Source organism: Giraffa tippelskirchi, chromosome 3 (assembly GCF_054371585.1).
Source record: "Giraffa tippelskirchi isolate mGirTip1 chromosome 3, T2T-mGirTip1v1.2.pri, whole genome shotgun sequence".
NCBI lineage: Eukaryota > Metazoa > Chordata > Mammalia > Artiodactyla > Giraffidae > Giraffa > Giraffa tippelskirchi.
This window is the reverse complement of record NC_137277.1, coordinates 38,349,686-38,376,199: the sequence shown is the minus strand read 5'-3', so window position 1 is coordinate 38,376,199 and position 26,514 is coordinate 38,349,686. Positions and strand designations below refer to the sequence as shown.

The following is a 26,514-nucleotide window of genomic DNA, read 5'->3' as shown; positions in this document are numbered from 1 at the left end:
GCAGTGAGTGCTCCATCATTAACGACATTCCAGGGAGGCTGAATAAGCCTTTGTCAAAGATGCCACCACAGGAAGCCCAGAGGACAGAGGAAGTTTGTCTAGAACCTTGCTATTTCATGTGTGATCCGTGGACAGGGAGCACCAGAGCAGCCTGGGAGCTTGTTAGAAATGACGGTCTCAGGCCCCACGCAGAACCACCGAATCAGAATCCACATTTGACACAATTCTCAGTGGTTTGTAAGTCCATGAAAGCCCAGTAGTAGAGTACGGTGTGTTAGTCACTCAGTCGTGTCCGACTCTTTACAACCCCATGAACTGTAGCCTACTAGGCTCCTCTGTCCATGGAATTCTCCAGGCAAGTACAATACTGGGTGATAGTAAAATCTCCAGCACCCCATTACCTATGAAATACAGGAGCAGAAAGAGCAAATCTCAGGCTTAGCTCTGTGAGTTTTCACTTGCTACTAAGGGAGGCAACACTGCCCAGAAGGTCATCGATGCCCTCTGCAGCTAAGTCCAACGGACTTAGCTTACTGCATCTAGACTTAACTTACTAATTCCTGGGTAACATCCAACAGGGCTGCCCACTCCCTGCCTCTCTAATCACGACTTTCCCTTGGTTTTCCTGCTGCTTCTCAGGCCACTTTTATCAGCCTCCCTTTCTCTGTTGCCCCTGAAATACTGGTGCCTTTCAGCATATTGACCTCTCTGTGCTCTTCCTACCACACATGCTCCTCCAGAATGATCTCTTCGAATTCATTTTAAACTGTCGCTGAAATGTTTCTGCTCTCTGTGCCCTCAAGACATCTCTTTCAGGCTCCTGACCTGCTTATCCAACTAGCTGTGGGACATCTCAGAGGTTTCCTAAAGCCCCAAAGCCAACAGGGCCAAAACTGAGCTCATCATCTTCCCACAAACCCGTTCTCCCCGAAGTATGTTCTATCTCAGAAAAAGGCACAACCAATGTCCCCCCGCCAAGTCAAAACCCAGGACTCACTGACGCCTACGCTTTCTCCCCTCTCCTGCTCTACATTTAGTTACTCATCAGGTCCTGCTGTTTTCCTGGCAGGCTACAGTCCATGGGGTCACAAAGAGTCGGACACAACTGAGTGACTAACATACACACAAAAAGTCCTGGTGGTTCTACCTTCTAGCACGTCTGCAGTCGGTCCACATCTCTCCATTGCTCCTGTCACAGCTCAAGGTGACATCACCCATACTCTGGTCTCCAAGGTGACAGCAACAGCCTCACCCATTGCGTCCTGCCTGTTCACTCTCCTCCGGCCCCTGCCTCACACAGCAGGCTCCAGAGTAGTACTTCCAAACCACACATGCAATTTCCTCGTTCTTCCTGAAGCTTCTGGATAGCACAATCCCCAGCAACTCCCTTTCCCTGTCCCCACTGCTTTCAGGATAAAGTCTCAACTCTGAAACAGAGACAAAAGGCCTTTCATGACCTGACCCTTTCCTCTCTCCAGCTTCACCTCACCCCACTCTCTGCCTCACCACACACCTCAGCAATGTGTGGCTCGCCAGTCCCTTGAGTAGGCTAGACTCCACCTATGAGTTCTCAACTCTGCTCTGCTCTTTGCTCAGGGCATTCTTCTTCCACTACTTCAAGGGGTTAATTAACTTTAACTCCTCCATATTCAACACTTCCTCCAGGAAGCCTTCCCTGATCAGGTCATGTACTCTGCCCTGTGCTCCTAGAACACCTGATCCCTCCCATCTACCTCGCTTGGACAGCACGGTGACTCTCCCGGATTTACCATCTGTCTCCTGAGCTCCACGGCAGGCTCTACAGAGCAGAGACTCTGCCAACTTGCTTATTATGGCATCTTTGGTGCCTAGCAGCAGGCCGAGCACATCATAGGTACTTAATAATTATTTTCAATAAAAGCACAAAAACAGAAGGAGGGAAGTTGGGGCCAGGGTACATTTCCCAGGGGCTAGATAAGACTAAAGACCTCAGGCTGCCCACAATTCACATGGATATCATTACCCAGCCATTTTGAAGATCTATACACCTGGTCACGAAAGAGACCGAGTAAAAGTCTATGAACAAATTAAAATACATGTCTTCACACATGCTGCCAGAAAGCAATGAATGTTCCTGGCTACTAAAGATGGGTTAGTAGCAACTTTTCTATAAAGAAAATATATGTCACCAGTAACAGAATGTATATTATCTTATTAACTAGTAAGATTTTTATTCTGTTCCTTACCTGCTTTTTACAAATTGCCTGAACTCCTGAAGCTTCCATTTGTCATATTTTTCAAACCTTTTAAAGTGTTCTTCTGCATGAAATTTATCAGAAGATGAATTGTAAGCAAACACCAAGCCACACTGGGCACCAATGCCACCACGTCGAACCTGGAAACAGAGATCTAAATAAAGAACATTGAAGGGGCCAGAGTTTTGTGGCCATTCTGCTCCCAAATAATGTGGTCAAAGAGCTTAACGCAAAAAATGAAACCAACAAAGAGAAATTTCAAATACATTAACAAGTAAGAAAGCTGCTTCCCAAGAAAGGATTTCTCATCGTTTCTGATCCTTACACTCACACCATTCACAGACTTAAAATCTATCCATCTTTGTGCCCCTGTGTCTGCTACAGGCCTGACACAGAAAAATCACTAAAAGTTCAATGAAAAGCCAGTGACATGGACTTCTGCAACGCAACCCTATTTTTAAAACTAGTAGTAACATTTCTAAAAGAAGTCCGCAGAAGAATTACCATAATTCTGATCTGAGTAACTTGGAAGGCAGATTCAGTTCCTGTAGAAAAAATAGTACTTGCTCTGGTTTTTCCAGTCTCTGTAAGAAAACCTACAAAAAGGAAAAATTAATGTCAGGATGACTGATACATCTGTAGTAACCCTAAGAACTAAGACCAACAAAACCAAGGCATATCATTTGAGGCAGAGGCATCTAGCCCATCTGGTCCTCTCATAAAAATTAGAAAAAGAATTCCTCTCTGGGCAGATGCAACCCTGCTGATCAACCACCAGGTAACAGATAATGGACCAGGTATAACTTTGTCAGAGCACAATCTTTTCAACTATACAGGCAGCCCTGCTCTGAGGCAACATTAAAGAAATAAAAAGTTGATAAAGATTGTGACTTTAATTCAAAGAGACAAAAGACTGGACAGCTAATTATCTTTCTGAACCATTCCTAAAACCATGACTGATGTTTGAGGGCTGTTAGAGGCAAGCAGACTTAAAAGCTGAGAGAGGAATTAGTTTCTCGAATACGGTCAGAAAAGATTGTGAAAGTCTTCAAAATAGGCATGAAAAGAATGTGTGTGTGTTTGCATGTGTCCTCAGTCATGTTTGACTCTTTATGATCCCATGAACTGTAGCCCACCAGGCTCCTCTGTACATGGGATTCTCCAGGCAACAATTCTGGAATGGGTTGCCATTTCCTCCTCCAGGGGATCTTCCTAACCCAGAGATTGAACCCACGTCTCCTGGACTGGCAGGCAGATCCTCTACCACTGAGCCACCTGGGAAGCCCCCCAAAGTGTTTATTTAGCCCACTCTTTGAGTTCTTGCCACCTTTCATTGTCTCTGAGCTACTTGATAATTCTCTTAATTGTACAATATGACAGTTGTGCAAATGATTCTGGTCCAAAGAAATAAAAACTGTGTCTATAGGAACATAGCTGATTATTCCTTATGAAGACTGACCAATCTTGCAGCTATCTGTAGATTCATGTTAGCATTCTTACTGGTCTCCGTGTATTAATGAGTTCTCCTTTGACCTGCTCATATAAGATCCTACTGGGAGAGGATGGGGAGGGTTCCCTAATGTATAATGTGAATGTTCAAGTATTCTTAAGTTGTTACAGGTGACTGACACCTAGCAGATGGCAACACTGTAGTAAAGAAATCACACAAACGGTTCAAGAAACATCGAAGCCAATTGAAGCACACTGGCAGTGAAGACTGCAAGTCCTGAAAGTTTCAAAGACCACAGTGCGGTTCCACAGGGCCTCTAGTGGCCGTCTCCACTCATTAAAACCCCACAGGTCCACCACTCACCGTCCCTTGTCCACGGCTCAGCAAGCAGGTTTTCAGGTCCTGACTTTTCTTCTTTTCCTTTGACATCACAGGCTTGAAGAGTCAACTGGAGAGGCTTCCCTGATCAAAGAGAGAGAAAGCAAGAGAGCCTGAAGCAAGCACTATGAAGAAATGAAAACTAGAGTGCTCATCAGTGGAAACAGAGCGCCTGTGGCCACCCAGTTGCTAACTAACAACTGACCCATTTAAAAGCTAACATAGGAAGTAGTATCAGATAAAAGGTGACACCACCCTTTTCTTTTCTCCTGAAAGAAACAAAGAATAAGTAAGTCCAAGAAGAATCACTCTAGAATAACGACCAGTCAGAAACAAAGCATATTATAAAACATAGATTAATAACATAGACTTAACATATTTGTGTGTTGAGCAGGCGGAGAGAGGAATTCCTAAGACACTGTTTGGGAGTAAATAATTAATTTTATTATAACTACATTTAAATATATAAATAATAGAAAAACAAATATCATATATTAATGCATATTTATGGAATCTAGAAAAATAATACTGATGAATCTATCTGCAGGGCAGAAATAGAGACTCAGACACAGAAAATGGACTTGCAGACACAGCTGGGGAAGGAGAGAGTGGGACAAATTGGGAGAGTACCACTGACATATACACACTACCATGTGTAAAACAGACAGCTAGTGGGAACCTGCTGTCTAGCACAGGGGGCTCAGCCTGGCGCTCTGTGATGACCTGGAGGGGTGGAATGGTAGGGGTGGGGTGGGGTGGGAGAACAGGGAGGCTTAAGAGGGAGGGGATGCATGCTTACTTATGACTGATTCACACTGTTGTATGGCAGAAAGCCTGCCATACAACAATGCCTGCCACATTGTTGTGTGGCTTTCTCACATACAACAATGTAAAGCAATTATCCTCCAACTAAAAATAAATTAAAAATAAATAAATAAAATAAAACATACATAAATAATGTCTTGGGGTTTGGGGTCTTGTTTCTTAAAATTATCTCCAGGCAAATTTTGGAAGTTTTCAAAATTATATAGATCAACTTTTACTATAATGATCTAAAAACTTTTTCTTTTGTTTTAGTAATATAATGAAAACTCCATAACCCTATTAACCTATAAACCAAACCAGAACTAGAACATTATCAATAATGAACAGCCCCCCTAGGCATTTCTCCCCTGTTTGGGCTCTCTGCCCAAACAATAGCTAAACTGAATCGGAAACTTTTCTGGAGATTATTTTCCTCCCATCCAGCCATGGGTCCCAACCTCTCCAAAAAAATGATCTTCCCAAAACTGGGGAGGGGGTAACTGGATTTACATGATATCTATTGTCTGACTTAAAAAAACTATTAGGAAATATTAAGGCAATGGTACAAATATCATCTTTGGAGAAGGAAATGGGAACCCACTTCAGTATTCTTGCCTGGGAAATCCCACAGACAGAGGAGCCTGGCAGGCTACAGTGTCTGGGGTCACAAAGAGTCGGACACAGTTGAGCAACTGAACAACAACAAATACCACAAGGAATGATGATAGTACTGTTACAGGATGGGATTCAACGCTGTACTCTGTGGACAGAAGCTTTAGCCCTAGAGGCCAGGATGGCACGTGTCAAGTGCAGTCATCTGGGAGCAGCTGTACAGACTCCTGTGTTGAGAAGGATTAAGAAAGAAGCTCCAACCTGGATCAGTGGAAAAGTGCTAAAATGGATTGCCATTGGGCCCAGAAGGGAAAGCGGTGGCTGGCATATGGGTATGCCCATATATGTCATTCCAACTAGCTATCAGCTATCACAAGGATGCAGAGGGATGCATTCCAAGACAAGGATCCTTCGCTCCAGGTCTGGCATTCAAATGGCCACCAAGCCTCAGTCATTAGGTCGTAAATCCTGGGAGTGCAGTGCAGTGGACACTCAAGTTTCTTTTCTGTTAATGCACCCATAAATGAACCAACATCTCCCTACTGCTTATCAACCATAGTCTAAGAAGACATGTTCCTCCAGAAACCACAGTATAACTACAATGACCCAGCCCACAAACTACTATCCAACAAGATAAGAAGAGGCCAGAAGGTCCCCTGTTGGTGATGGTTTTACGCATCTTTGTGCACCTTGCCGAAGTCACTTACCGTATTTAAAGAGCAGGTTCTGCCTGACCGATGCCATGGATGAGATGAGGGACAAGGCATCATAGTGTGTGTCCAGGTGATCAGTGACAGTACACAGAGAGCTCAGCACTTTGGCAACACTTCCTCTTGCTAGTGCAAAGGCCAGAAGAGTCAGCTCCACCTCTGGAGTAGAACGGCAGCTACAAACAAAAAGCAGAAAGCATTTTACTTCTTAAAATGTGAGAAAATCCAGGTAGTTCAAACTTTGTGTAACTGATCACCGAAAGCAAAATCAACCTGCCATACACTTCATCCATTTACCAGAAACACTTTTTCAAGATCCTTAAGATATCCTAAAGAAAAACTAAATCGGTCTGGAGGAATAGGAAATAAAACCCTCACCTCTGTAACCTTAATCTGTAAGTATAAAATAATGCTATCAATTTCAAGAAGTCCAACTTTATAAACCAAAAATAAATAGGCTGTTGCAATAAGCACCTATTATCAAGAAGCCTTGAGTAATGACCTGGCTTGCTCAGACGGCTAAGGGCTCTTTCCTTCAAGCACCAGTAATGTATTTTAGATCTACTCCATGTCACGCTTATCCAGTTTCTTAAACACATTACCCTGAAACTTTCAAAACTGTCTAGATGTCTCAGGGCCTGGTTTGTACTCTAACACAGTAACGTCCTCAGGGCTCGCTGTGACAGAGCTGAGTGTCCCCACACTAACCGACTCCTCTATCAGCTACCAGGGTGTCCCTTCCCAGGTCTATGGACAACCAGGCTTGTTAGGCCTGCCCACGGAGGCAAGCAGTGCTGGGCTGGGGATGTGAGGGAACGGAGAGGCTTTGCGTTCTGTACTGTGATACCTCTTGCGCTAGCTGAATCTGAGGACTACTTCGCCCCAACCTCCAATTCCTGACATCAGGAGACATTGCTAGTTAATGGAGGGCACCGTTATTTCACTTTCTCTTCAGTCACTAAAATATGAAATACTGAAAAATTAAAAAAAAGACTTGATGAGCACATATGCCCCCCATCTCCCCCCACCCCACTTATCGACCTTGAGTTCTCACCTAGTAATCCTTATGAGGAAGCTGTCCACTTCTTCCAGAACATTGGGAGACAGGAAAGTGGAGAAATCCGTAGATCCTGCTGAGAGGGACAGTGGAGGCATGTGCTGCAGTGCCTTCCTAGGAGTGTAAGGTGCACAATCAGAACAAACCCAGGCGAACGATAAATTTATTAATATAATTTTAGACCAAATAAAAATACATTGTTGGAAGCTTATTTGGATTAAACCCTTACTAAGAAACAGTGTTCCTAAAGAGAACCTGGTACATAATATAAATCAGCCTTTTTCCTACAGGGGTCCCGGCGCTAAACCATTTAATGGGATTTCTTTTCTTTAAGAGTTCCTTTAAGAATTTTTTGAAGAGTTAAAGAGTTTAAGAATCTCTTAAAGAGTTTGTTTAAGAGTTTTCTTTAAGAATACACACGACTCTGGTATTCAGTTGGTCACGTCAGTTGAAATTTTGGAAGTCGAGTTGTTTAACTCAGAAATATATGTTTTTTAAATTTTAGACTTGAGAACAGCATTCTAAATACTGTTTGTAGATAAAGAAGGCATCCAGTGAGAATCCACCTAACCTATTGTGAAGACAATATCAGGCATATAAACCTTAAATATATCCGATCTTTGACAACTTGGCATAACTCCACAAAAACAAGGTAGGAAACTCATCCTCTTCTCCTTCCTGAAAATTCAGTCCATAGAATAGGGCTGTGCAAGGCAGGCACTCGTGTGTGCCTGGGTGGGGCGCATGGTGGCCCAGTTGGGTACTGGAGCAGGGTACTGAGCAAAGAGACAGCCTGGCATGGAATGCCAGCCCTGAGAAGGTGAGGAGGGTGTTCAGGCAAGGGCCGGGGAGCTGGGAGGCTGATTATATGGAGTGGGACTCTTTAAATAAGTAAACATATTCGGGTTGATGGGAGCCAAGTTTCTCACAGTCATAGCAGGAAGCTACAAACACAGAAAGAGAGAAAATCAGAATGAACATGGTAGTACTGGATTAGAAGGATCAGTGTAAACCCAGAGTTTTCCGTGTTACAGACAGAGAAATAAATACAGGAGGCAATGTGTCTATGTATACACATGTGTCTATTACTCATACACAGACATGTATTTCCCAGCTGTGTCCACTGAGAGAAGCAACACTCCGACAGCAATGGGTTTAGTTTGTTCAGTTCCTAAACATAACTCTCCACTAAAAGTGACCAGGACTCTTGAAAAAAAAGGCTAATTCTAGGACTATGGCAGGGAACATTCAAGGTAAGCCCAGAATATTTTGTTGTAAGGAAGTGTTCCAAGATGAAGACATGTCAAAAGGACACATGAACCAGACTGTCTTGAGTTCCTATTGGCCAAATCTGGGCCAATCTGAGAAGCAACGCTGTGATGGATAACAACTCTGGGAGTAAAACCGGACTTATGAGTCACATCAAGTCAAGTCTGATGAGGAATGCGATATTTACACAGTCTCCAAGTGCCTCCTCACAAAACATGAACTTGCACCATCTGAAGAGCAAGTGCCGAGTCTTACTCACTGGACAGCCAGGGAAGTCCACCCTAACAGCGTTTTAAAACAGAATTTCCAAAGGTGCTTTACATTTAAAAATAGGTTAGTTTGGTGTCCTTGAAAAGACTTGACTCTTTTGTGAAAAGAGCCTTCAACCTAGGGCCGAGGTCCAAAGACCTCCAGCTGATCCATCACTGCATGGTCATGTACCCCAGGAAAGGTCACAGGACTGTAAAATAGGGATAATTTTTACACATACTATTACAGTGTAAGTAGGTAAAAAATATATAGCATCTGAAGGTGTTTTATCCCATAAAAATTACTATGTAAATGCAAGCAACTGTTCCCCAGTGGATAAGGAATAGGAACGGCATATGTGACCCAGACCCACCCTCCCGCAAGACCAAAGTTGAAGGCACAAACAGGAAACAACAGGGCACCTGAGGCCTGGCTGCTGACCGGGCCTCCAAGGTCGGAGGCTGCTCAGTGACTCGTCCTACAGGGTTGGAGAGGGAGCACACCATGACAGGCTTGGAAAGCACAGTGACTTACTGAGTGTTGCGCAGCACTGTCTGGACAAACGCAGGATTTGTCTCCATGGAAGCCGTCACCAGAGATGTCAGTAGAGACCAATACCATATTGCAGAAGCATCTGAGACTGAGACCCCAGACTTCTTGACTCTCTGAAAGCCAACAGCCCTCAGACCGTGAATTCTAGTGTCACATCCATCACTAAGACAACGCTTTATGTTAATCTGGACATCTGTCAAGCGCAAACAACAAATTCAGTATTGGATTAACTTCCTCAGTTCAGCAAATGCTAGGCTTCCAACTAAAAGCAAAATAGTAATTCACATTTCGAAAAGAAAATGCTGAAGATATATTTTGATGCCAGAAATAAATGATGTGTGCAATGGAGCAAGTATACAATCAATTTGTCAAAAGAGCAGTGACCAATCTAAGGAGTCAAAAGTATCACGTGCAAAATTAAGGGTGGCTTAAATCTTTACATCACAATGCTTCATAGGAATTTATGACTCTTGAAAATCAACACAAACTGTATTTTTAAAATCCTGATTAAACACATGGTAAGAAAATGTCTAGAATTTTTCCTAGAGTTCCAAAATTTAGATTTAGTTATAAAATAGCAGCTGGCTCATAGCCGTTGTGAGAATTTCTTTTTAATAATCAAGTCCAAATAGATGACATAGGCATGACTCACTTTTAAGAGCTGTCAGAATTTCTTATTTGGGTTGGAGAGGAGGAGGTGAGAAGTTAAAAAGGACACATCTTAGAGAAAAGACCACCACAGTGTAAGACAGGAAGCTGCTACTCCACAAGCTTAACTAGTTCTTTGCCTAGGGGTGAGACACAAAGACTCTACCTCCCTAAGCCTCAGTTCCTCTGAGCAAAGTAAGAATACTTCTTTTGGCCCAGGAAAGCATTAGGAGAAATGAGACAAAACATGAAGCATTCCGGCTCCCTGAATGAAATAAGCCTGGAAAGAAATCACAGAATTGTGATTATTTCCAAAATGCTACGTGTGAAGCAAGGTTATAATAGTATAAAAATGGAAACAACTGAAATGTCCAAGAAGAAAAAGCTTGTTAAAATTAAGGTACAATCTTAACAACACTAAATAAAGGTGTGCATGAATATATGATAAGACAACATGTTAAAAAGTTACAAAAGAGCATGAATGAAATATCACTTTTGTAAAAAGATACGTAAAGATATACATAAATACATATATGTAAACCTATTTTTAAGTTTAAAATATATATATATATATGTCTGTGTGTGTGTATTTATATACATACACAAATATAAGAAAAGGTCTGGAAGGATCCATACCCATGACTTCACAGTTACAATCCCTGAGTAGTGGGATTTTGAATAATTTTTTGTTTATGTAAATATTTCTAATTTTCTAATAAGAAAAAAAATATTTTTAATTTAAAAAGACTTTACTGCTTTTCTATAACTTTTCAAAACACTAAATAGGTGAAATAATGACCACTTTGATGTACATGATGAGAAGCAAATCAGATCTCCAAAGAAAAACAGTCTTTCTACTTCAGAGGTCTTCCTGCCAAACAACAGGACTTCCTTCCTCCCCTCCAGTCCTCTTAGTTAGAAGGGCAAGATGCCTCTTGGTTGACTCACAGAGCTGACTGATGTTGGCATTTTCCAGCAGTGTCACATAGCCAGTGACGTTGCTGGGAATGTGCACATCGCGGACTTCCTGAAGATCGCTGGCTGTCCTCCCCACAGCTACGGTCACCTGCTGCGGCATGTAGCTCTGGTCAGTGGCTGCCACGGCAATGGACAGGTGCCTGAGTACGACGTCTGGCTTCATCTTTAAACTGGAAAATGTGAAGAGAGAGCAGAAACGACAAACGTGTATATAGGCTGAGAACCGGCAGGGCCCACAAGTCCCACTGCCAGGATCTTGTAGGTGATACATACCCAAAGACTGACTCCCCTAAAAGGAACTAACTTGAAAAGCTGGCTACTGGTTTCAAAGTTCTTATGACCTTCCCAAGTTTCTAAAATTCCTTTCAGTTCAAGATCAATCTTCTATTTCTTTTTTTTAATGCTTATACTTTATTTATGCACGTACATATTTTTGGCTGTGCTGGGTCTCTGATGCTGCTCGGGCTTTTCTCTAGTCATGGCAAGTGGGGACTACTCTCTAGTTGGGGTGTGCATGGACTTCTCATTGTGGTGGCTTCTCTTGTTACGGAGCTCAGGCTTTAGCAGTGCAGGCTGCAGGAGTTGTGTCACGTGGGCTCAGGAGTCTTGGCTCCCAGGCTCTAGAGCACAGGCTCAATAGTTGTGGTGCACAGGCTAGTTACTCTGAGGCATGTGGGATCTTCCCAGATCAGGCATCGAACCCATGTCTCCTGCATTGGCAGGCAGATTCTTTACTATTGAACCACCAGGGATACCCTCTATTTCCTTTTAAGATACCAGTACAGGCAGGGAAGTATAATATGAACATTCTAATAAAATTCCTTTACCCAGTATGAAGCAAGTTCTAACTGTATCCAAAGAACTGAGTAGATTTGCTCATCTACAGATGGCTAAAGAGCTTACTTATCCTTTATGAGAAAACAGTAATTATTTCTATTTCCACCAGACAAAATCAGCCCATTTTCTGATGGGACAGGTGATATTTTAGACAGCAACTTCAGAACATATAGAAACCTCACTGTCATCAGTTTCACTTCAGGATTCTTGACCACCTCATTCCCTCTTTCTCTACCAAATTGGCCAACTTAGTTGCATACACTAAATGTGCAGAAATGATCTTAAAATCACATTAGATATAAGAAAAGTATCCCTTGTCCCTTGTGACACTAACCTTCCTGAAAAACTAGTGAAAAAGATCTGAAGTCAGTATCATAAATACTAGTCAAATGTTAATTTTCTCCCTTAAAACACCAGTAAAGAAATTATCCATATTTATGAATATATGAACATGGTTATATAATTTCACATGATTCTTTTGATTCTTATAGCATCTTTGCAGATAATCACAAGAAGAAAAAAACTAGGCAGTACGTTAAAAAATAGTCTAAAATTTTAAAAAATGATTTTTTTAACACACTGACAGGGTAAGAGAAAGAAAGCAGGTAATTTCCTTGGACCTTCACTCAAGAATCTGGTGTTATGGCACCCACCGAATCCAGTGTGAGCGGGCACTGCCATCTGACTGCCAGTAGGATGAGGTTTCTCCATTTGTCATCTTGTCAATGTCTGCAGGGTTGGAGGATGTTTCTATATAAGCATAGCACTTCGCAACAGACTTGAGTTTGTCCATCTCTGGGCTTCTGATTAGATCTCCAGGGCTCTCTGTGAGAAAAACCAGATTTTATCATGACGTCTTTTTCACAAACCATTTTTTAAAAAGGTCATTTAAAATATCTAACAGAAATATTCCTGGCACTTTGGCCCTAGAAAAATAAATGCTCTGTAAAATCTCCTTCTAAATTGGACAACATGTATAAAGAAGAAATTGGCCAAGGACTGCTCCATGGGTTGGTTGTAGTACAGCATAAATCAATGATATATTTTCAAAACTACCCAAGAGATGAAAATGGTGTCTTATAGTTTTAACTTGCATTTCTTTAATTATGAGTGAGACTTTTTACGCCACTTGTTTGTAAGCCGCTTGTGTTTCTGAATATGGCTTTGTCCTATCCTCATCTACTTGTTTCTGGGTCACAAGTCTTCTTATCAATTTATAATTTTGTATATATTACGTAATGTATATATACACACACATAATAAGTAACATTTACTGACTGTTTACTATGACCCAGGCATTTTTCTACACATTTTCTATGTATTAATTCATTTTAGAGATGAGGAAACTAAGGCAATTAAGTAACTGCCCAAGGTCAGAGTTAGTTAAAAAAAAAAAAAAATACTGTTACAATGTTACAAAATATACCTTTGTTCCCTAAAGTGTTATTTGTCTTTTGACTGCTTATATGTGTTTTTGCTGTACAGAACTTTAAATTTACAGAGCCTAACTTACTAATCTTTTCTTTTGTAGTTTCATGTCCTACTTAGAGAGGTTTTCCCATGTCAAGGCTTTTATAAAGTGGAACTCCTTCCTTCTAGCACTCTTACAGCTTTCTTTTTGGTTGAATTTTTTAATCCATCTGAAATTTATTTGATTAAGTGGGTTAAGAATCTAGTTTTATTTTTTTCTCCAAACGGCTAACCAGTTCCCTAACCCAATTTGTAGGCTAATTCACTTCCCGCCCTGACTTGTAATGCTAACTAACTACATCTGGTACCATGTTCCCACTTCCAACTGGGTCTATTTCTGGACTGTTAGGCTCCACGGACCTGCCAATTCACATTATCAACTTTTGCTGTGGTCACCAGTGAGTCTGTAGTGACTTCCCTTATTTATTCAACAACTATTCACTGAGTACCTACTGTGTGGCAAGCATAGTTCTGGGTCCCAAGGATAATGAAGCGAATAAGACAGACAAAAACGCAAGTCAATAATAATGCTACAACTTCAGGTAATAAGTGCCATTTAGACTTTTAAACCTGCAAAGGTGACTGTGACCAAAGGGGGTAAGTGGTGGCATCAGTCAAGGGTAATGAGGAGAGGCCTGCCACATTTGAGCAGAGACTTGGGTGATGAGAAAGCAGTTGGGTTAAGTATAAGGTGAGGGGGAGGGGAAGAACGGGAAAGGGGAGGGGAGAGTAGTTCACATTCTTCTGCTACAAACTGGTCACTATATTTTCAGAAATAAAAGCAGGGAGGAGTGCTGGCTCATCCTGTCAATAAACACTCATTTGGAAGAAATGATCACCAGGCATCCTCAAGAACAGCCCCACCCCCACGTACATACCTTTTTCTTTTTGTACCAGCTGATCCAGAGACTCCTTCAGAACAGAGGCCCTCATGGTGCTCATATTATTGCAGTGGTCCAACATGGGGTAGGGGATGACGGTGCTGGAGAGCCGGTTGCGATGCAGGAAGCGCAGGATCATCGATGCATGGACATCCAGGCCCTCCTTGGACTCTGAAAATATGTCTATAAAACCTAAGCAGAAAAAGTCCATTTTTGATGTTTTTGGGAACCTACCACAATAGGTTCCACATCCCCTGCCTGGCGGCCTAGCAGAATTATGTGAATCAAAAGCGGCCATTAAGAATCCTCTCTGGTAGTTTCAGCTTTAATCATTTAAAAATCTAAAGATGTTTTTAAGAAATGAACCAGTGGTGATCTCAATTTCAAAATTAATTTCACTGTAGTTTCACAGAAATTTTAGAAGACTTAGAACAATGATAATTTCTTTCAATCCAAGCTTCCAACTTTTATAAGTTTAATTTATAAATTTAAATACTAAGTAGAAATTTTTGAAGAAGTTATGCATATTGAATATAGGCTAGGAATAATGTTTATCACATTAGAGTGTAATGGTGTAACTGCTTTTATACTAAGCTACAGAAGATAACGATAATGAAAATACAACCATTACCCTGACCACAATTCTTGACTGCATTTTATAGTTTTCAAGGTCCTTCCACAGACATCACTTCAGTCAGTCCCCCACAATAAGTGGAGGGTGAAGAGGAGAAGGCACCAAAGGGGCTGGTATCCTCCTCTAACAACTGAGGAAACGAGGCCCAGCTGACACGCCAAGGCAACAGGGGGCAGGACTGGAAATACTCCCCGCACTGCTTTCAAGTGCTCCCTCCACCATTCCAGTCTTTTCTCTCCGGGGTGGCTCCTCTGAAGTCTCCCCAATCTGTCCCTTCCTCTGGTCACTGTCCTGACTCTGGCCTCAACACCTCCGTTCATACACCCACCCAGATATCCTAAGTGGCTCCCCTGGCTGCATTTTGTCTGACGTTAACCTCCATAACCTTTCAAAAACACAAAACAGGCCATGTCTAAAGTGAAGTGCAAGTTGCTTAGTTGTGTCCGACTCTTTGCGACCCCATGGTCTATACAGTCCATGGAATTCTCCAGGCCAGAATACTGGAGTGGGTAGCCTTTCCCTTCTCCAGCAGATCTTCCCAACCCAGGGATCAAACACAGTCTCCCGCATTGCAGGCGGATTCTTTACCAGCTGAGCCACAAGGGAAGGGGCAGAATCAGATGGGCCACTTCTAGGGCATAATTTCTCCTCAGTCTCATGTTAAGCTTCAAAAATTAAAGAAGTTTTCTCCTGCTCTAATAAAATATTTTTGTTTCACACTTAAAAGCAGTTTCTCTTGTGGACTTCTGGAATCCTGCTCTTGTTATTATAGATTCAGCTACAATAACATGCTTTCAACTGAGGCACACATGACCCAGACAGTTAAGTGAAGAGAGAATAAACACAGCAGCTTTTCCTGGAGCTCAGACTTGCTTATAGATTCGGGGAGGGTTTTCTTTGTTTGTTTCTCTTGTACTTTCTAATTAAAACAAAAGTACATATATTATCATTGTATTACTGGATGAGCTGTCACAAGCTGAGCACACCCGAGTGAGCAGCACCTAGAGGAAGATTCCAGAAGTCCACAGGAGAAACTGCTTTTAAGTGTCAAACAAAAAGATTATATTAGAGCAGAAGGAAACTGCTTTAATTTTTGAAGCTAAACATGAGACTGAGGAGAAACTGTGCCCTAGAAGTGGCCCATCTGATTCTGCCTCAACACAAAACCAGGAGCCCCTGGTTTGATTTCCCAAGCCCCAGAAGTTTATGCCACTCCTCGTATCTCCTCTCATAGTTCTTCTTAACGGACACCCAGGGTAATACCTAGACTTCATGTGATGATGCTGCTGGTACTGCACTGATCTGCTCCAAACTGACTGATGCTTGTAACGGGAAAACTTTTATCACATGGTGAAACAAGCAATGAATCTGGTAAATGAGCTGTCTCTTTTTTAACCATTCAGCACTCATACAAAGAGATACGAAAGGAGTAAGTGTCAGTCTAGGTTAGATAGAGGGACCAGGAAAGTGGGATTCCACCAGAGAGGTGAGCTCACCAAGTTTCAGCCTAGGATTAGGATTTTAAAAAAAGAAAAACTCTTTTAAGTTAAAATGAAAGATAAAATATTTCAGTAGAAAGTGCTAAGTCACAGCCCTGCTAGAGAAGGTCTGGACCCCCGATTAGGGATCTGGACCCCTAGTTTTTCTAGCCTAATCCCCACCGCTCCTTAGGATCACTATGTGTTGGTGGATCCCCTGGTCTCCACTCCTTTCCTTTCCTTCCAAAACATCTCTTTAAGGTGTTCAAGTAAAGCTCCTGATGCTACCCATATGCTGGTAATGCAGAGGTGGGGGTAATATGAAATGCCAAAAGTTAGCTATGCATAATTCAAAGTGTAATTTTTACTGCCATGAGAACAGGAGAAAAATTAACATGTACAGGCTATCTGTAATGCTCTATAAAAATTACATAATTCAAGAAAATCTGAAGAAGAGAAGAAGTAGGCATTCTTCATTAATATACAGAAACCCTGCTTCCCTAGCTCAATACATCCTCAGTAGGAAGCCAGAGAGGTCAATCAGAGTTACATTTATGGATCCAACAAGTCTGTTTGCTGCCCGAGATCCTCTGCACTAAATATTATGACTCCAAGTGCAAAAAGCAGGAAAGCTCCTGGATAAAATGTACTGAACCAAAACGATGACATGCCAAGTTTAATTTTTTCCTTTCAAACTCAATTGCTTTCTCACTAGAAAAAAACCAGAAAAGGTAATTTTATTTTGATTCTGTTTCTGAGCTCCCTTAATAAAACCATCAAAAAATATAGACAAATTTTTTTCATAGAGACAATGTAGAGGTACTGTTTCATTTTAAGCTATTTTTATTCTCACAAATTCCAGAGCAATGGCTTTCTAAAAATTTAAAGAACTGGATGCCTACCAAGTGCCAAACTACTAAATGTGAGGACTCAGCAGAAGTAAAAGAGAAGGTTCCTTGCCCTAGTGGAGCTTATAGGATAAAAGTGAAGACAGATATTTACAAAAAAGTGAGTAATAATTAATTAATAAGAACAGTGATATGTTGCAAAAAAAACACAAATACACAATGCTAAGAAAGCCTACAACTGGGGCCAGGGAAGGCTTCTCGAGAGAGTGAAACACAGAGGTCCACTAAGGAAGGTGGCCTCATGACAAAGGTTCATAAAGATGGGAGAACTGCTCAGCTACTGCTGTGTGGGGAACACAAGAAATGATTACATTCAACACACATTCAGATCACGAGCTTAGTGAAGGCTATCATAAAATCATGACTATTTCATGGTGCCCACAATCTTGTCTAATTACAACCCATATTACAGCAAAGCTCATTTGGGCTCTAAGAGAGCATTCTTCAGCATTCAGCCCTCAGATGAGGGCCTCACCTGGAACAAGAGAGCAGGCCTGCAGCTGTCTGATGATGTGGCTCAGCTCTCCCTGAAGGTTGGCTCCACTGGAATTCTTGAGCGCCTCCAACATGTTCTCAGCATCAACCGTACCATCACCCTCAGCATCAAACTGGGCAAAGGCCTACAAGATAAGAGATGCAAGAAAATCAGGTATGGGTTCCAAATTATGAATAACTGACACTTCTTAAGACCAGTGATTTTTGTTGTTGTTGTGGGAAGAGTTCATACGTATCATTCAAAGAACAAATAAGTTCAGGATAGTAACTCACGATGTTCTGCAGAATGTGTGTGGACAAGTATCGCTACCTGTAGGCACAACATCCAACATCATCATCTCATCTCTTTCAAAAGAGTAAGCCCCCTGTCCCCAAATAATTTCAGAAGAAAGCAATCACTGCAAAAATGTTCAACTGGTTCAGTACAGTTCAGTTCAGTCGCTCAGTCGTGTCCGACTCTTTGCGACCCCATGAACAGCAGCACACCAGGCCTCCCTGTCCATCACCAACTCCCGAAGTCCACCCAAACCCATGCCCATTGAGTCGGTGATGCCATCCAACCATCTCATCCTCTGTCGTCCCCTTCTCCTCCTGCCCTCAATCTTTCCCAGCATTAGGGTCTTTTCCAATGAGTCAGCTCTTCGCATCAGGTGGCCAAAGTATTGGAGTTTCAGCTTCAACATCAGTCCTTCCAGTGAACACCCAGGACTGATCTCCTTTAGGATGGACTCGTTGGATCTCCTTGCAGTCCAAGGGACTCTCAAGAGTCTTTTCCAACACCACAGTTCAAAAGCATCAATTCTTCTGCGTTCAGCTTTCTTTATTGTCCAACTCTCACATCCATACATGACTACTGGAAAAACCATAGCCTTGACTAGATGGACTTTTGTTGGCAAAGTAATGTCTCTGCTTTTTAATATGCCGTCTAGGTTGGTTATAACTTTCCTTCCAAGGAGTAACCGTCTTTTAATTTCATGGTTGTAATCACCATCTGCAGTGATTTTGGAGCTCAGAAAAATAAAGCCAGCCACTGTTTCCACTGTTTTCCCATCTATCTGCCATGAAGCGATGGGACCGGATGCCATGATCTTAGTTTTCTGAATGTTGAATTTTAAGCCAACTTTTTCACTCTCCTCTTTTACTTTCATCAAGAGGCTCTTTAGTTCCTCTTGGCTTTCTGCCATAAGGCTGGTGTCATCTGCATATCTTCCAGCTTGTGCTTCCTCCAGCCCAGCGTTTCTCATGATGTACTCTGCATATAAGTTAAATAAGTAGGGTGACAATATACAGCCTTGACGTACTCCTTTCCCCATTTGGAACCAGTCTGTTGTTCCATGTCCAGTTCTAACTGTCGCTTCCTGACCTGCATACAGATTTCTCAGGAGGCAAGTCAGGTGGTCTGGTATTCCCATCTCTTTCAGAATTTTCCAGTTTATTGTGATCCACACAGTCAAAGGCTTTGGCATAGTCAATAAAGCAGAAATAGATGTTTTTCTGGAACTCTCTTGCTTTATCGACTGGTTACAAAGTGCCAAAAACAAAGCATTGGCTTAGGGTAGCATCTCAGGTTTAGTAGGGCTTTTTATTTTAAACTCTCTTCGGACCTGAGAGCTAACTTGGTTTATCTACTTTACAGTCCTGTTTACATTAACCTTTAACTATAATCTAATTTCACCCTGTTCATGTCAGGGAACCTGGTACAGCATGGGATTTGGCTTGAATCCTGCTCTGTCACTAACTAGCCATGTGACTTCACATAACACACTCCCTTGCCTCCATAACCCTCAGCTTCTTTTTTTTTTTGGCTGTGCTGTGCATGCAGCATGTGGGATCTTAGTTCCCAGATCAGGTATTGGACCTGTGTCCGCTGCATTGAGAGTCTTAACCACTAGACCACCAGGGAAGTCCTTCATCCTGTTCTTTTCTGATTAGACCCAATCAGGAAAGCTGAGTTTACTTTGGAAGTCACACACCCTAAGTAAATAAGATGGATGAGATCAGAAGAAACAGACTGTGATGAAGATGAGACTAGAAATTGCCCTGTGAGAAAAGCTTGGAATCTCCAGTGAGAAGAAAAGATGACTGGGAGTAATAGACTCCATTTCAAACATCTGATGGGCTATTACGGGAAGGAGTAGTTATAATTAAGGTCATCAGATGGAAGCTAGAGGGAAAAGCTCATCATAAAGATGGATGCATCTGTTGTTGGTGGGGTGTAAAGATGGATTAGGAGGCTCCAGATGGAATGCCCAACTCATCCCTCTAAGCTTCAGTTAGCAAAAGCTGGACAAGGAGCCATCAAGAGTGTTCAAAGACGTCACACTAAACAAATGCATTTACCTCTGCTCCCTCCTGAAGGGAATTTTTTTTAAGTATAAGGCCAAAGCAAACAGGAGATATTGCAACAGTAACAAAATTTTGGAAGCTGGGAGGCAGATGGATTTCTGGGACAATTGGATAAATTGGAATATGGACTGGGTATTAATGAAACAGATATTAACAGGACAGTGAAGACCACTAACTGAAAAAACTAAGTTACAGAAGGGTATTAGAAAATGATCTCATGTTAGTTTAAACAAAAAGCAACTATGCACTTTCCACATTGGTACCAAACATACATTGATTTATCAGCAGAGAGTCCCTTGGACTGCAAGGAGATCAAACCAGTCAATCCTAAAGGAAATCAACTCTGAATATTCATTGGAAGGACTGATGCTGAAGCTGCAGCTCCAATACTTTGGCCACCTAATGTGTAGAGCCTACTTATTGGAAAAGATTCTGATGCTGGGATAGATTGAAGGCAAAAGGAGGTGACAACAGAGGATGAGCATCAGACAGCATCACTGATTCAATGGACATGAATTTGAGCAAACTCTGGCAGATGGTGAAGGACAGGGGAGCCTGGCGTGCTGCAGTCCATGGAGTTGCAAAGAATCGGATACAACTGAGCAACTGAACAACAATAATCTGAAAGAGTACGTATCAAGATATTAATAATGGTGATATGACAATCTACATATGTTGCTTTTATAGTGATAAAGAGGAAATTATAAACATTAAAACATTTGAAGCACATCCTAATGTGAAGAGTAGAGCCAATGGGTGTGGAGGGAGGTAGAGCAGAAGTACAGCCTCTGTCTGCCCTAAGGCCCCAGGACGTGAATTCGCAGCACCAATAACAGCTACGTCCCAGCTCCTTCACATTGTAGCACAGTGAGGAAACAGTAATACTGTATGATTCAAAGTCTGAGGGGATTAGCACAGTGGTAACCCACTCAATGCGGAATGACAGATGGTTTGAGAAGCTCTGAATTAATATTTGCTGCTGCTGCTGCTAAGTTGCTTCAATGGTGTCCTACTCTGTGCGACCCCATAGACGGCAGCCCACCAGGCTCTGCCATCCCTGGGATTCTCCAGGCAAGAACACTGGAGTGGGTTGCCATTTCCTTCTTCAGTGCATGAAAGGGAAAAGTGAAAGTGAAGTCGCTCAGTTGTGTTCGGCTCTTAGCGACCCCATGGACTGTAGCCTACCAGGCTCCTCCGTCCATGGAATTTTCCAGGCAAGAGTACTGGAGTGGGGTGCCATGCCTTCTCCAGAATTAATATTTGAGCACTCACTAAATTTTAAGCAGTGCACAAACCATTTATTCCACGTAACAGCGAGATTACTATTAACCTCCTCATTTTTAAGTTGTACATTTTACAGAGAGGTCAGAAAACTTGCCCAAAGTCACACAGCTAGTATTTGACCCCAAGGCTCCAGAGCTCCTTTTCTTCACCACAATTCCATTCTCCTTCCTTTGACCAGATAACCCTTGGGATTCCTTGCTGTCCGAGACCAAGTGCTCAAAACGTCTCTCTTACGCATCCCTTGCCTCTATCTTCTAACCCTTGCTCTCGGCACCTTGCGCCCAGGCTTACTCAACATCAGTCTTAAAGCTGAGACTCACTCTCCTCTCTCTAAATCGCAAGCAGCGCTCAACCCCTACTCCCACCAGAACTTCTGCACTTCAAGTGCCACCTGCATCTCAAGTGCTGTCTGTTCCCAACTTCCCACACAACTCTTGCCGTTTAGGGCTGGTAAAAATTCTATATGAGCAAGGCTATATGAATAAGTGACATTTTTCTATTTTTAACAGGCTCTGTTGATCTGTCAATAGTTAATGGATATGATCAAAAGAATTTTCAAACAAACAAAAAATAAAGACAGTTTGGGTGAGAAAAAAAAACCCCAGAACAGTGCTGCTAACAGCTTTAGCGAACAAATACATAATTTCCTAACACTCGGGAAATTGTCCTTAAAAAAATGCAGAGGTTTTGAAATCTACCACTTAGCATCTAGTTTGTCTCACAGGAGCCAATTTACTTAGCACTTATTTAACACCAGCTGACAGATCACGAGGGAGCCACTTATGCCTGACCAGGGCTTGGTTCTGTGCATACTGGGATGTCAGGGTGGAATCCTGACTCTCCAAAATCCCCACAGAAGACAGATCTACAAACCAGCAGCAACAATGTGATGGGTGTGCTCATTACAATAATAGAAGTAACAGCATAACAAGTATAAGAGCTAATACTCACTAAATTCCACAATCCTAAGGCTGGTACCATCACTTTAACTAGACAGAGAAAGAGAGATAAGGGATTTTGTTCAAGGTCACATGGTTAGGACTGGTAAATGATGGAGCTTGGATGGGAATTCCGGTATGATTTGGGACCCCACACTGTCAACCACTGTGACCTGACCTAACAGACTCTCTGGAGACCAGAAGCCCAGGAGTGGTAGAGGCATTTGGGGGAAATGGCCCTCAGAAAAATGGGGAGCCACTCAAGTTCTTAAAGCAAGACAGTACACAATGAAGTGGTAGTCTGGAAATCAGGGAAAGGCAAAACAGAGCAGTGACCTTTCCTCCACAGTTCTAGGGGATCATGAAGTTCTCCAAAAGAAGCCAATACCATCACGTCCCCCACAGCAAAGCATACAGAGCCAGAACAACCTCCAATTCACCCAGGATCGTCCTCTCTGCAGTGCCTCATCACTATCAATGGGCAGCGCTCACTGAAGACTTCCTGTGTGCTGGAGGAGTGCAGGCAGGTGTCGGGGGCCTCAGAGCCTCATGCAGAGCAAGACCACACAGTGTGCTCTAAGTGTCAAAAGACCTGTCCAGAATAGGAAATAAGAGCCTCAAGGGAAGGAGTGAAAATATGACGATACAGAAGCCATCTGAATCATGCCACATGACAGGCTTGATCCCGACCATCCTGACCAGGTGATGGGGCCAAGGAGGGGAATCGTGGAGAACGCACAGAAGAAAGGTCCACACACCAGACAAGGCGAGCGTCCCATGGGGGACAGAAGCAGGTGAGGTCAGACAGGGAGACAGGCCAGCCTGCAGCCTCCACCTCATTCAAAGGAATATGTACCTGATCTCTTTGGCAGTGAGGAACGCTTACAGGCTCTCAGCTGAGGGTAAGCCTGCTTCCTCTCCATGGTACAAACACGTGGCTCTCATACTCTGTCTTGAAAGGGCACAGAATTACATCTGCATGACTCTATTTGCATAGTTCTTGGGCTCAGAGCCATTCTAAATTAATCAATACTATAACATGATAATGCCAAGATGGTATTTTTCTCCAAATTTCCTCTAAACTTCAGCAGTGACAAGAATCTTTTTAAGTTTTCACTAAAACTACATTTAACTGCTTCCTCAATGTCAATAAATATCTTCTTGGGAATTCTGTGGCAGTCCAGTGAGAATCTGAGCTCTCACTGCCAAGGACCCAGGTTCTATCCCTGGTTGGGGAACTAAAATCCCACAAGCCATATGGTGCAGCCAGAAAAAAGGAAAGAAAGAAAAGAATTATCTTCCTATTAAAAGGTAACGGATTGAATATAAAATATGAAGCTGGAGAATGAGGACTGTCAAATCGAACAATGGCTCTGAGCAGGGACTGTGCTAAGACAATAAATAAATGAATAAAAAAAGTCCTTCCTTCAGACTTCACAACCCTACAAATTTCATAAAGTAGGCACCAATGCTAATATGGCAAATTAATCAAATAAGACCTGTTCATCCTAAATCCTCAACTTCAAGTCATCTGCTATCATCCTGTGCTCAGCACTTTTTTCCTGCTCTAGAGCATATACATGATCTACTGGAAGCATATCATAGTAAGAGCACAATATCTAGTCTCTGAGTCAAATAAGAATTTAACTCCAATTCCTCTTCTGCATAGGAGTCAATTAAATATTGCTCTTTGTGAGCAAATCAAAGACTCTTTTTCCATGGACTATACCCATCAAGAGAAGAGGTGTGTTGTAACTATAAAATGATAACGTTTCAGACTTTGGTCCCCAGTATAACTTCAAGAATTTCTTTAGGACAACACTTCAAGCAAGCAAGGTCACAGGAATGTGAAGGCAAGACAGCTGGACAGACATGGATGGCAGCAGGAGCCGAAAGAACCAACACATACAATGTGAAAATTCTCACCATTACACTAGTAAATCCTATACCCCGACGAGAACCTGCTCTAAAATTTGGTCACTGCCTGCTTCCTAGCCTTGTTCTCCTTCTGCTGCATTCTATGATATAGCCATGTGAGTCAAAGATGGTGAAACTGTAACCCAATATCTGTTCTCCTTTTCCTCAGTAATTTAACTACTGGTTTTTAGCTGAATATATGGCCATGGAATAAGGGATATTTCCCAATCTCCCTTGCAGTTAAGTGTGGCCATGTGACTGGGTTTGGTCAAACGGGTTTGTGGCCCTTTCCTTTCCTTTCTGGCTGATTGTGGAAAGCAGCAGCTAAGGAGTCATGTGGGTCACTAGGTGGAAGGTGACTGTGGAAGAAGACAACATAAGATGGACAGAGCCAGTCCCTGGCAACTGTGAAACTTGCATATATCAATCCTGGACTGCCTACCTGGACTTTTACATTAAAAGCTTTTTTATTGTTTAAAGCACTGATGCACTGGATTTTCTGTCCCTTGAAGCAGTTTGTAGTCCAAAGACATCATACCATTCTTCCCAATTCTCTATCCTGTGGACATGGGGCTTGTGCACGTGACACCCTCTGTCTGGAACAGGGCTCACACCTTCTGCTCCTTGTCTGCTTTCAGTCTTCAAATCTGAACTGGAAAGTTACTTTCTCAGGTATGTCTTCTTTGACACCCTGGATGAGGTCAAATACTCCTGCTATTTTTTCATTATGCTTTCTCTCGAATAACTCACCACACCTACAAACTGCTGGGTTAAGGTGCATCTCTTTCAGTACTAACTACTCTTTTTTTTTTTAATGTGTACCATTTTTTAAAGTCTTCATTGAATTTGTTAGAATATTACTTCTATCTTGCACGCCTGCTCAGTTACTAAGTCCAGTCTGACTCTTTGCAACCCCAAGTGAGAATACTGGAGTGGGTGGCCATTTCCTTCTCCAGGGGATATTCCCAACCCAGGGATCAAACCAGAATGTCCTGCATTGGCAGGCAGATTCTCTTACCACTGAGCCAGCTTCTGTCATGTTTTGGCCTTTTGGCCCCAGGTCATGTGGGATCCGGAGAAGGCAATGGCACCCCACTCCGGTACTCTTGCCTGGAAAATCCCATGGATGGAGGAGCCTGGTAGGCTGCAGTCCATGGGGTCGCTAAGAGTCGGACAAGACTGAGCGACTTCACTTTCACTTTTTGCTTTCATGCACTGGAGAAGGAAATGGCAACCCACTCCAGTATTCTTGCCTCGAGAATCTCAGGGACGGGGGAGCCTGGTGGGCTGCCGTCTATGGGGTCTCACAGAGTCGGACACGACTGAAGCAACTTAGCAGCAGCAGCAGCATGTGGGATCTGAGTTCCCTGACCAGGGATTGAACCAGACTCCCCTACACTGGAAGGGGAAGTCTTAGCTACTGGACCATCAGCGAAGTCCTAAGCAGTAGACACTCTTTAAGAGTAAGTATCTTGCTATGTCCACTGTCATTCAAGTCCTTGGCACTCGGTATATGCCCAACAAGCATTTGCTCAGTGAAAGAATGGATAAAGTCATAGCCCTTGCGTGAATTCTGGACCACACCTCGAGGACTTCTTGGCCTTATATTACAGGACTCTTGAAGCTCTATTCCTGTCAGACACTCTCACAGTTGTAAACACTTTCCCTCCATTGTCTTTGGATCCTTCAAGATATCTGCATAGCTCTTTCTGACTGCTTCAATTTCTCATTATACGTCTAGGACTATAGTGGAAAGTACTGAGAATTCCCTGGTGGTCCAGTGGTTAGGACTCTGCACTTTCACTGGGAAGGACCCAGGGTTTGATCCTTGGTCGGGGAACTAAGATCCTACAAACATTGGAGCCAAAACAAAAGCAAATTCCTGGAGGCTAAAAAAAAGAAAAAAAGGAGACCTTTCACTAAGTAACATGACTGACATTTTCAAAAGCTGGATGCCTTATAGGTATTCTTAAAAGGAAAATATAAGACACACACAAACTAACATTGTCTGAACTCTGGGCATGTAGAGAAAAAACATTTTAAAAATATTTGAAAAGCCTCTGGTTTTAAAGTGTAAACCAGTCTCTATGGCATTAAAATACCTTGTCTGTTTATGTACTCATCCTTCATTGACACTGAATATACTACATGGTTTACCCATTTTCACAAATTAAGTACTTTTTTGTTATAACATTGTGGACTTAATGAAAGATGGCCTTAAGAAGCTTGTAGTGTGACATAAGACAAACAAAAACCAAGAAATCTGAGTGACAGTCTCAGTTTCATCAATGACTCACAGGGTGATGCTGGATCAGTTCGCTTCTTAACTCTAAAATGAAGTGTCTGGTACAGATAATTCCTAAGATCTCTTCCAAGGAAAATATT

General features: G+C 42.4%; 1 protein-coding gene across 2 annotated transcripts in view; it reads right to left on the bottom strand.

Annotated features, from left to right (window-relative positions):
- The window catches only part of ZZEF1 (zinc finger ZZ-type and EF-hand domain containing 1), a 94,322-nt gene that overhangs the window by 66,452 nt on the left and 1,356 nt on the right, over positions 1-26,514 (bottom strand). For both annotated transcript variants that reach the window (XM_081579863.1, XM_081579864.1), the window contains exons 2-11: positions 17,625-17,769; positions 14,127-14,321; positions 12,432-12,603; positions 10,912-11,111; positions 9,298-9,508; positions 7,243-7,359; positions 6,186-6,364; positions 4,048-4,146; positions 2,739-2,830; positions 2,226-2,374 (exon numbers count right to left, since the gene is read on the bottom strand). In XM_081579863.1, coding sequence (XP_081435989.1) covers positions 2,226-2,374; positions 2,739-2,830; positions 4,048-4,146; positions 6,186-6,364; positions 7,243-7,359; positions 9,298-9,508; positions 10,912-11,111; positions 12,432-12,603; positions 14,127-14,321; positions 17,625-17,769 — 1,559 coding nt within the window. The remainder of the gene's footprint in view (positions 1-2,225; positions 2,375-2,738; positions 2,831-4,047; positions 4,147-6,185; positions 6,365-7,242; positions 7,360-9,297; positions 9,509-10,911; positions 11,112-12,431; positions 12,604-14,126; positions 14,322-17,624; positions 17,770-26,514) is intronic.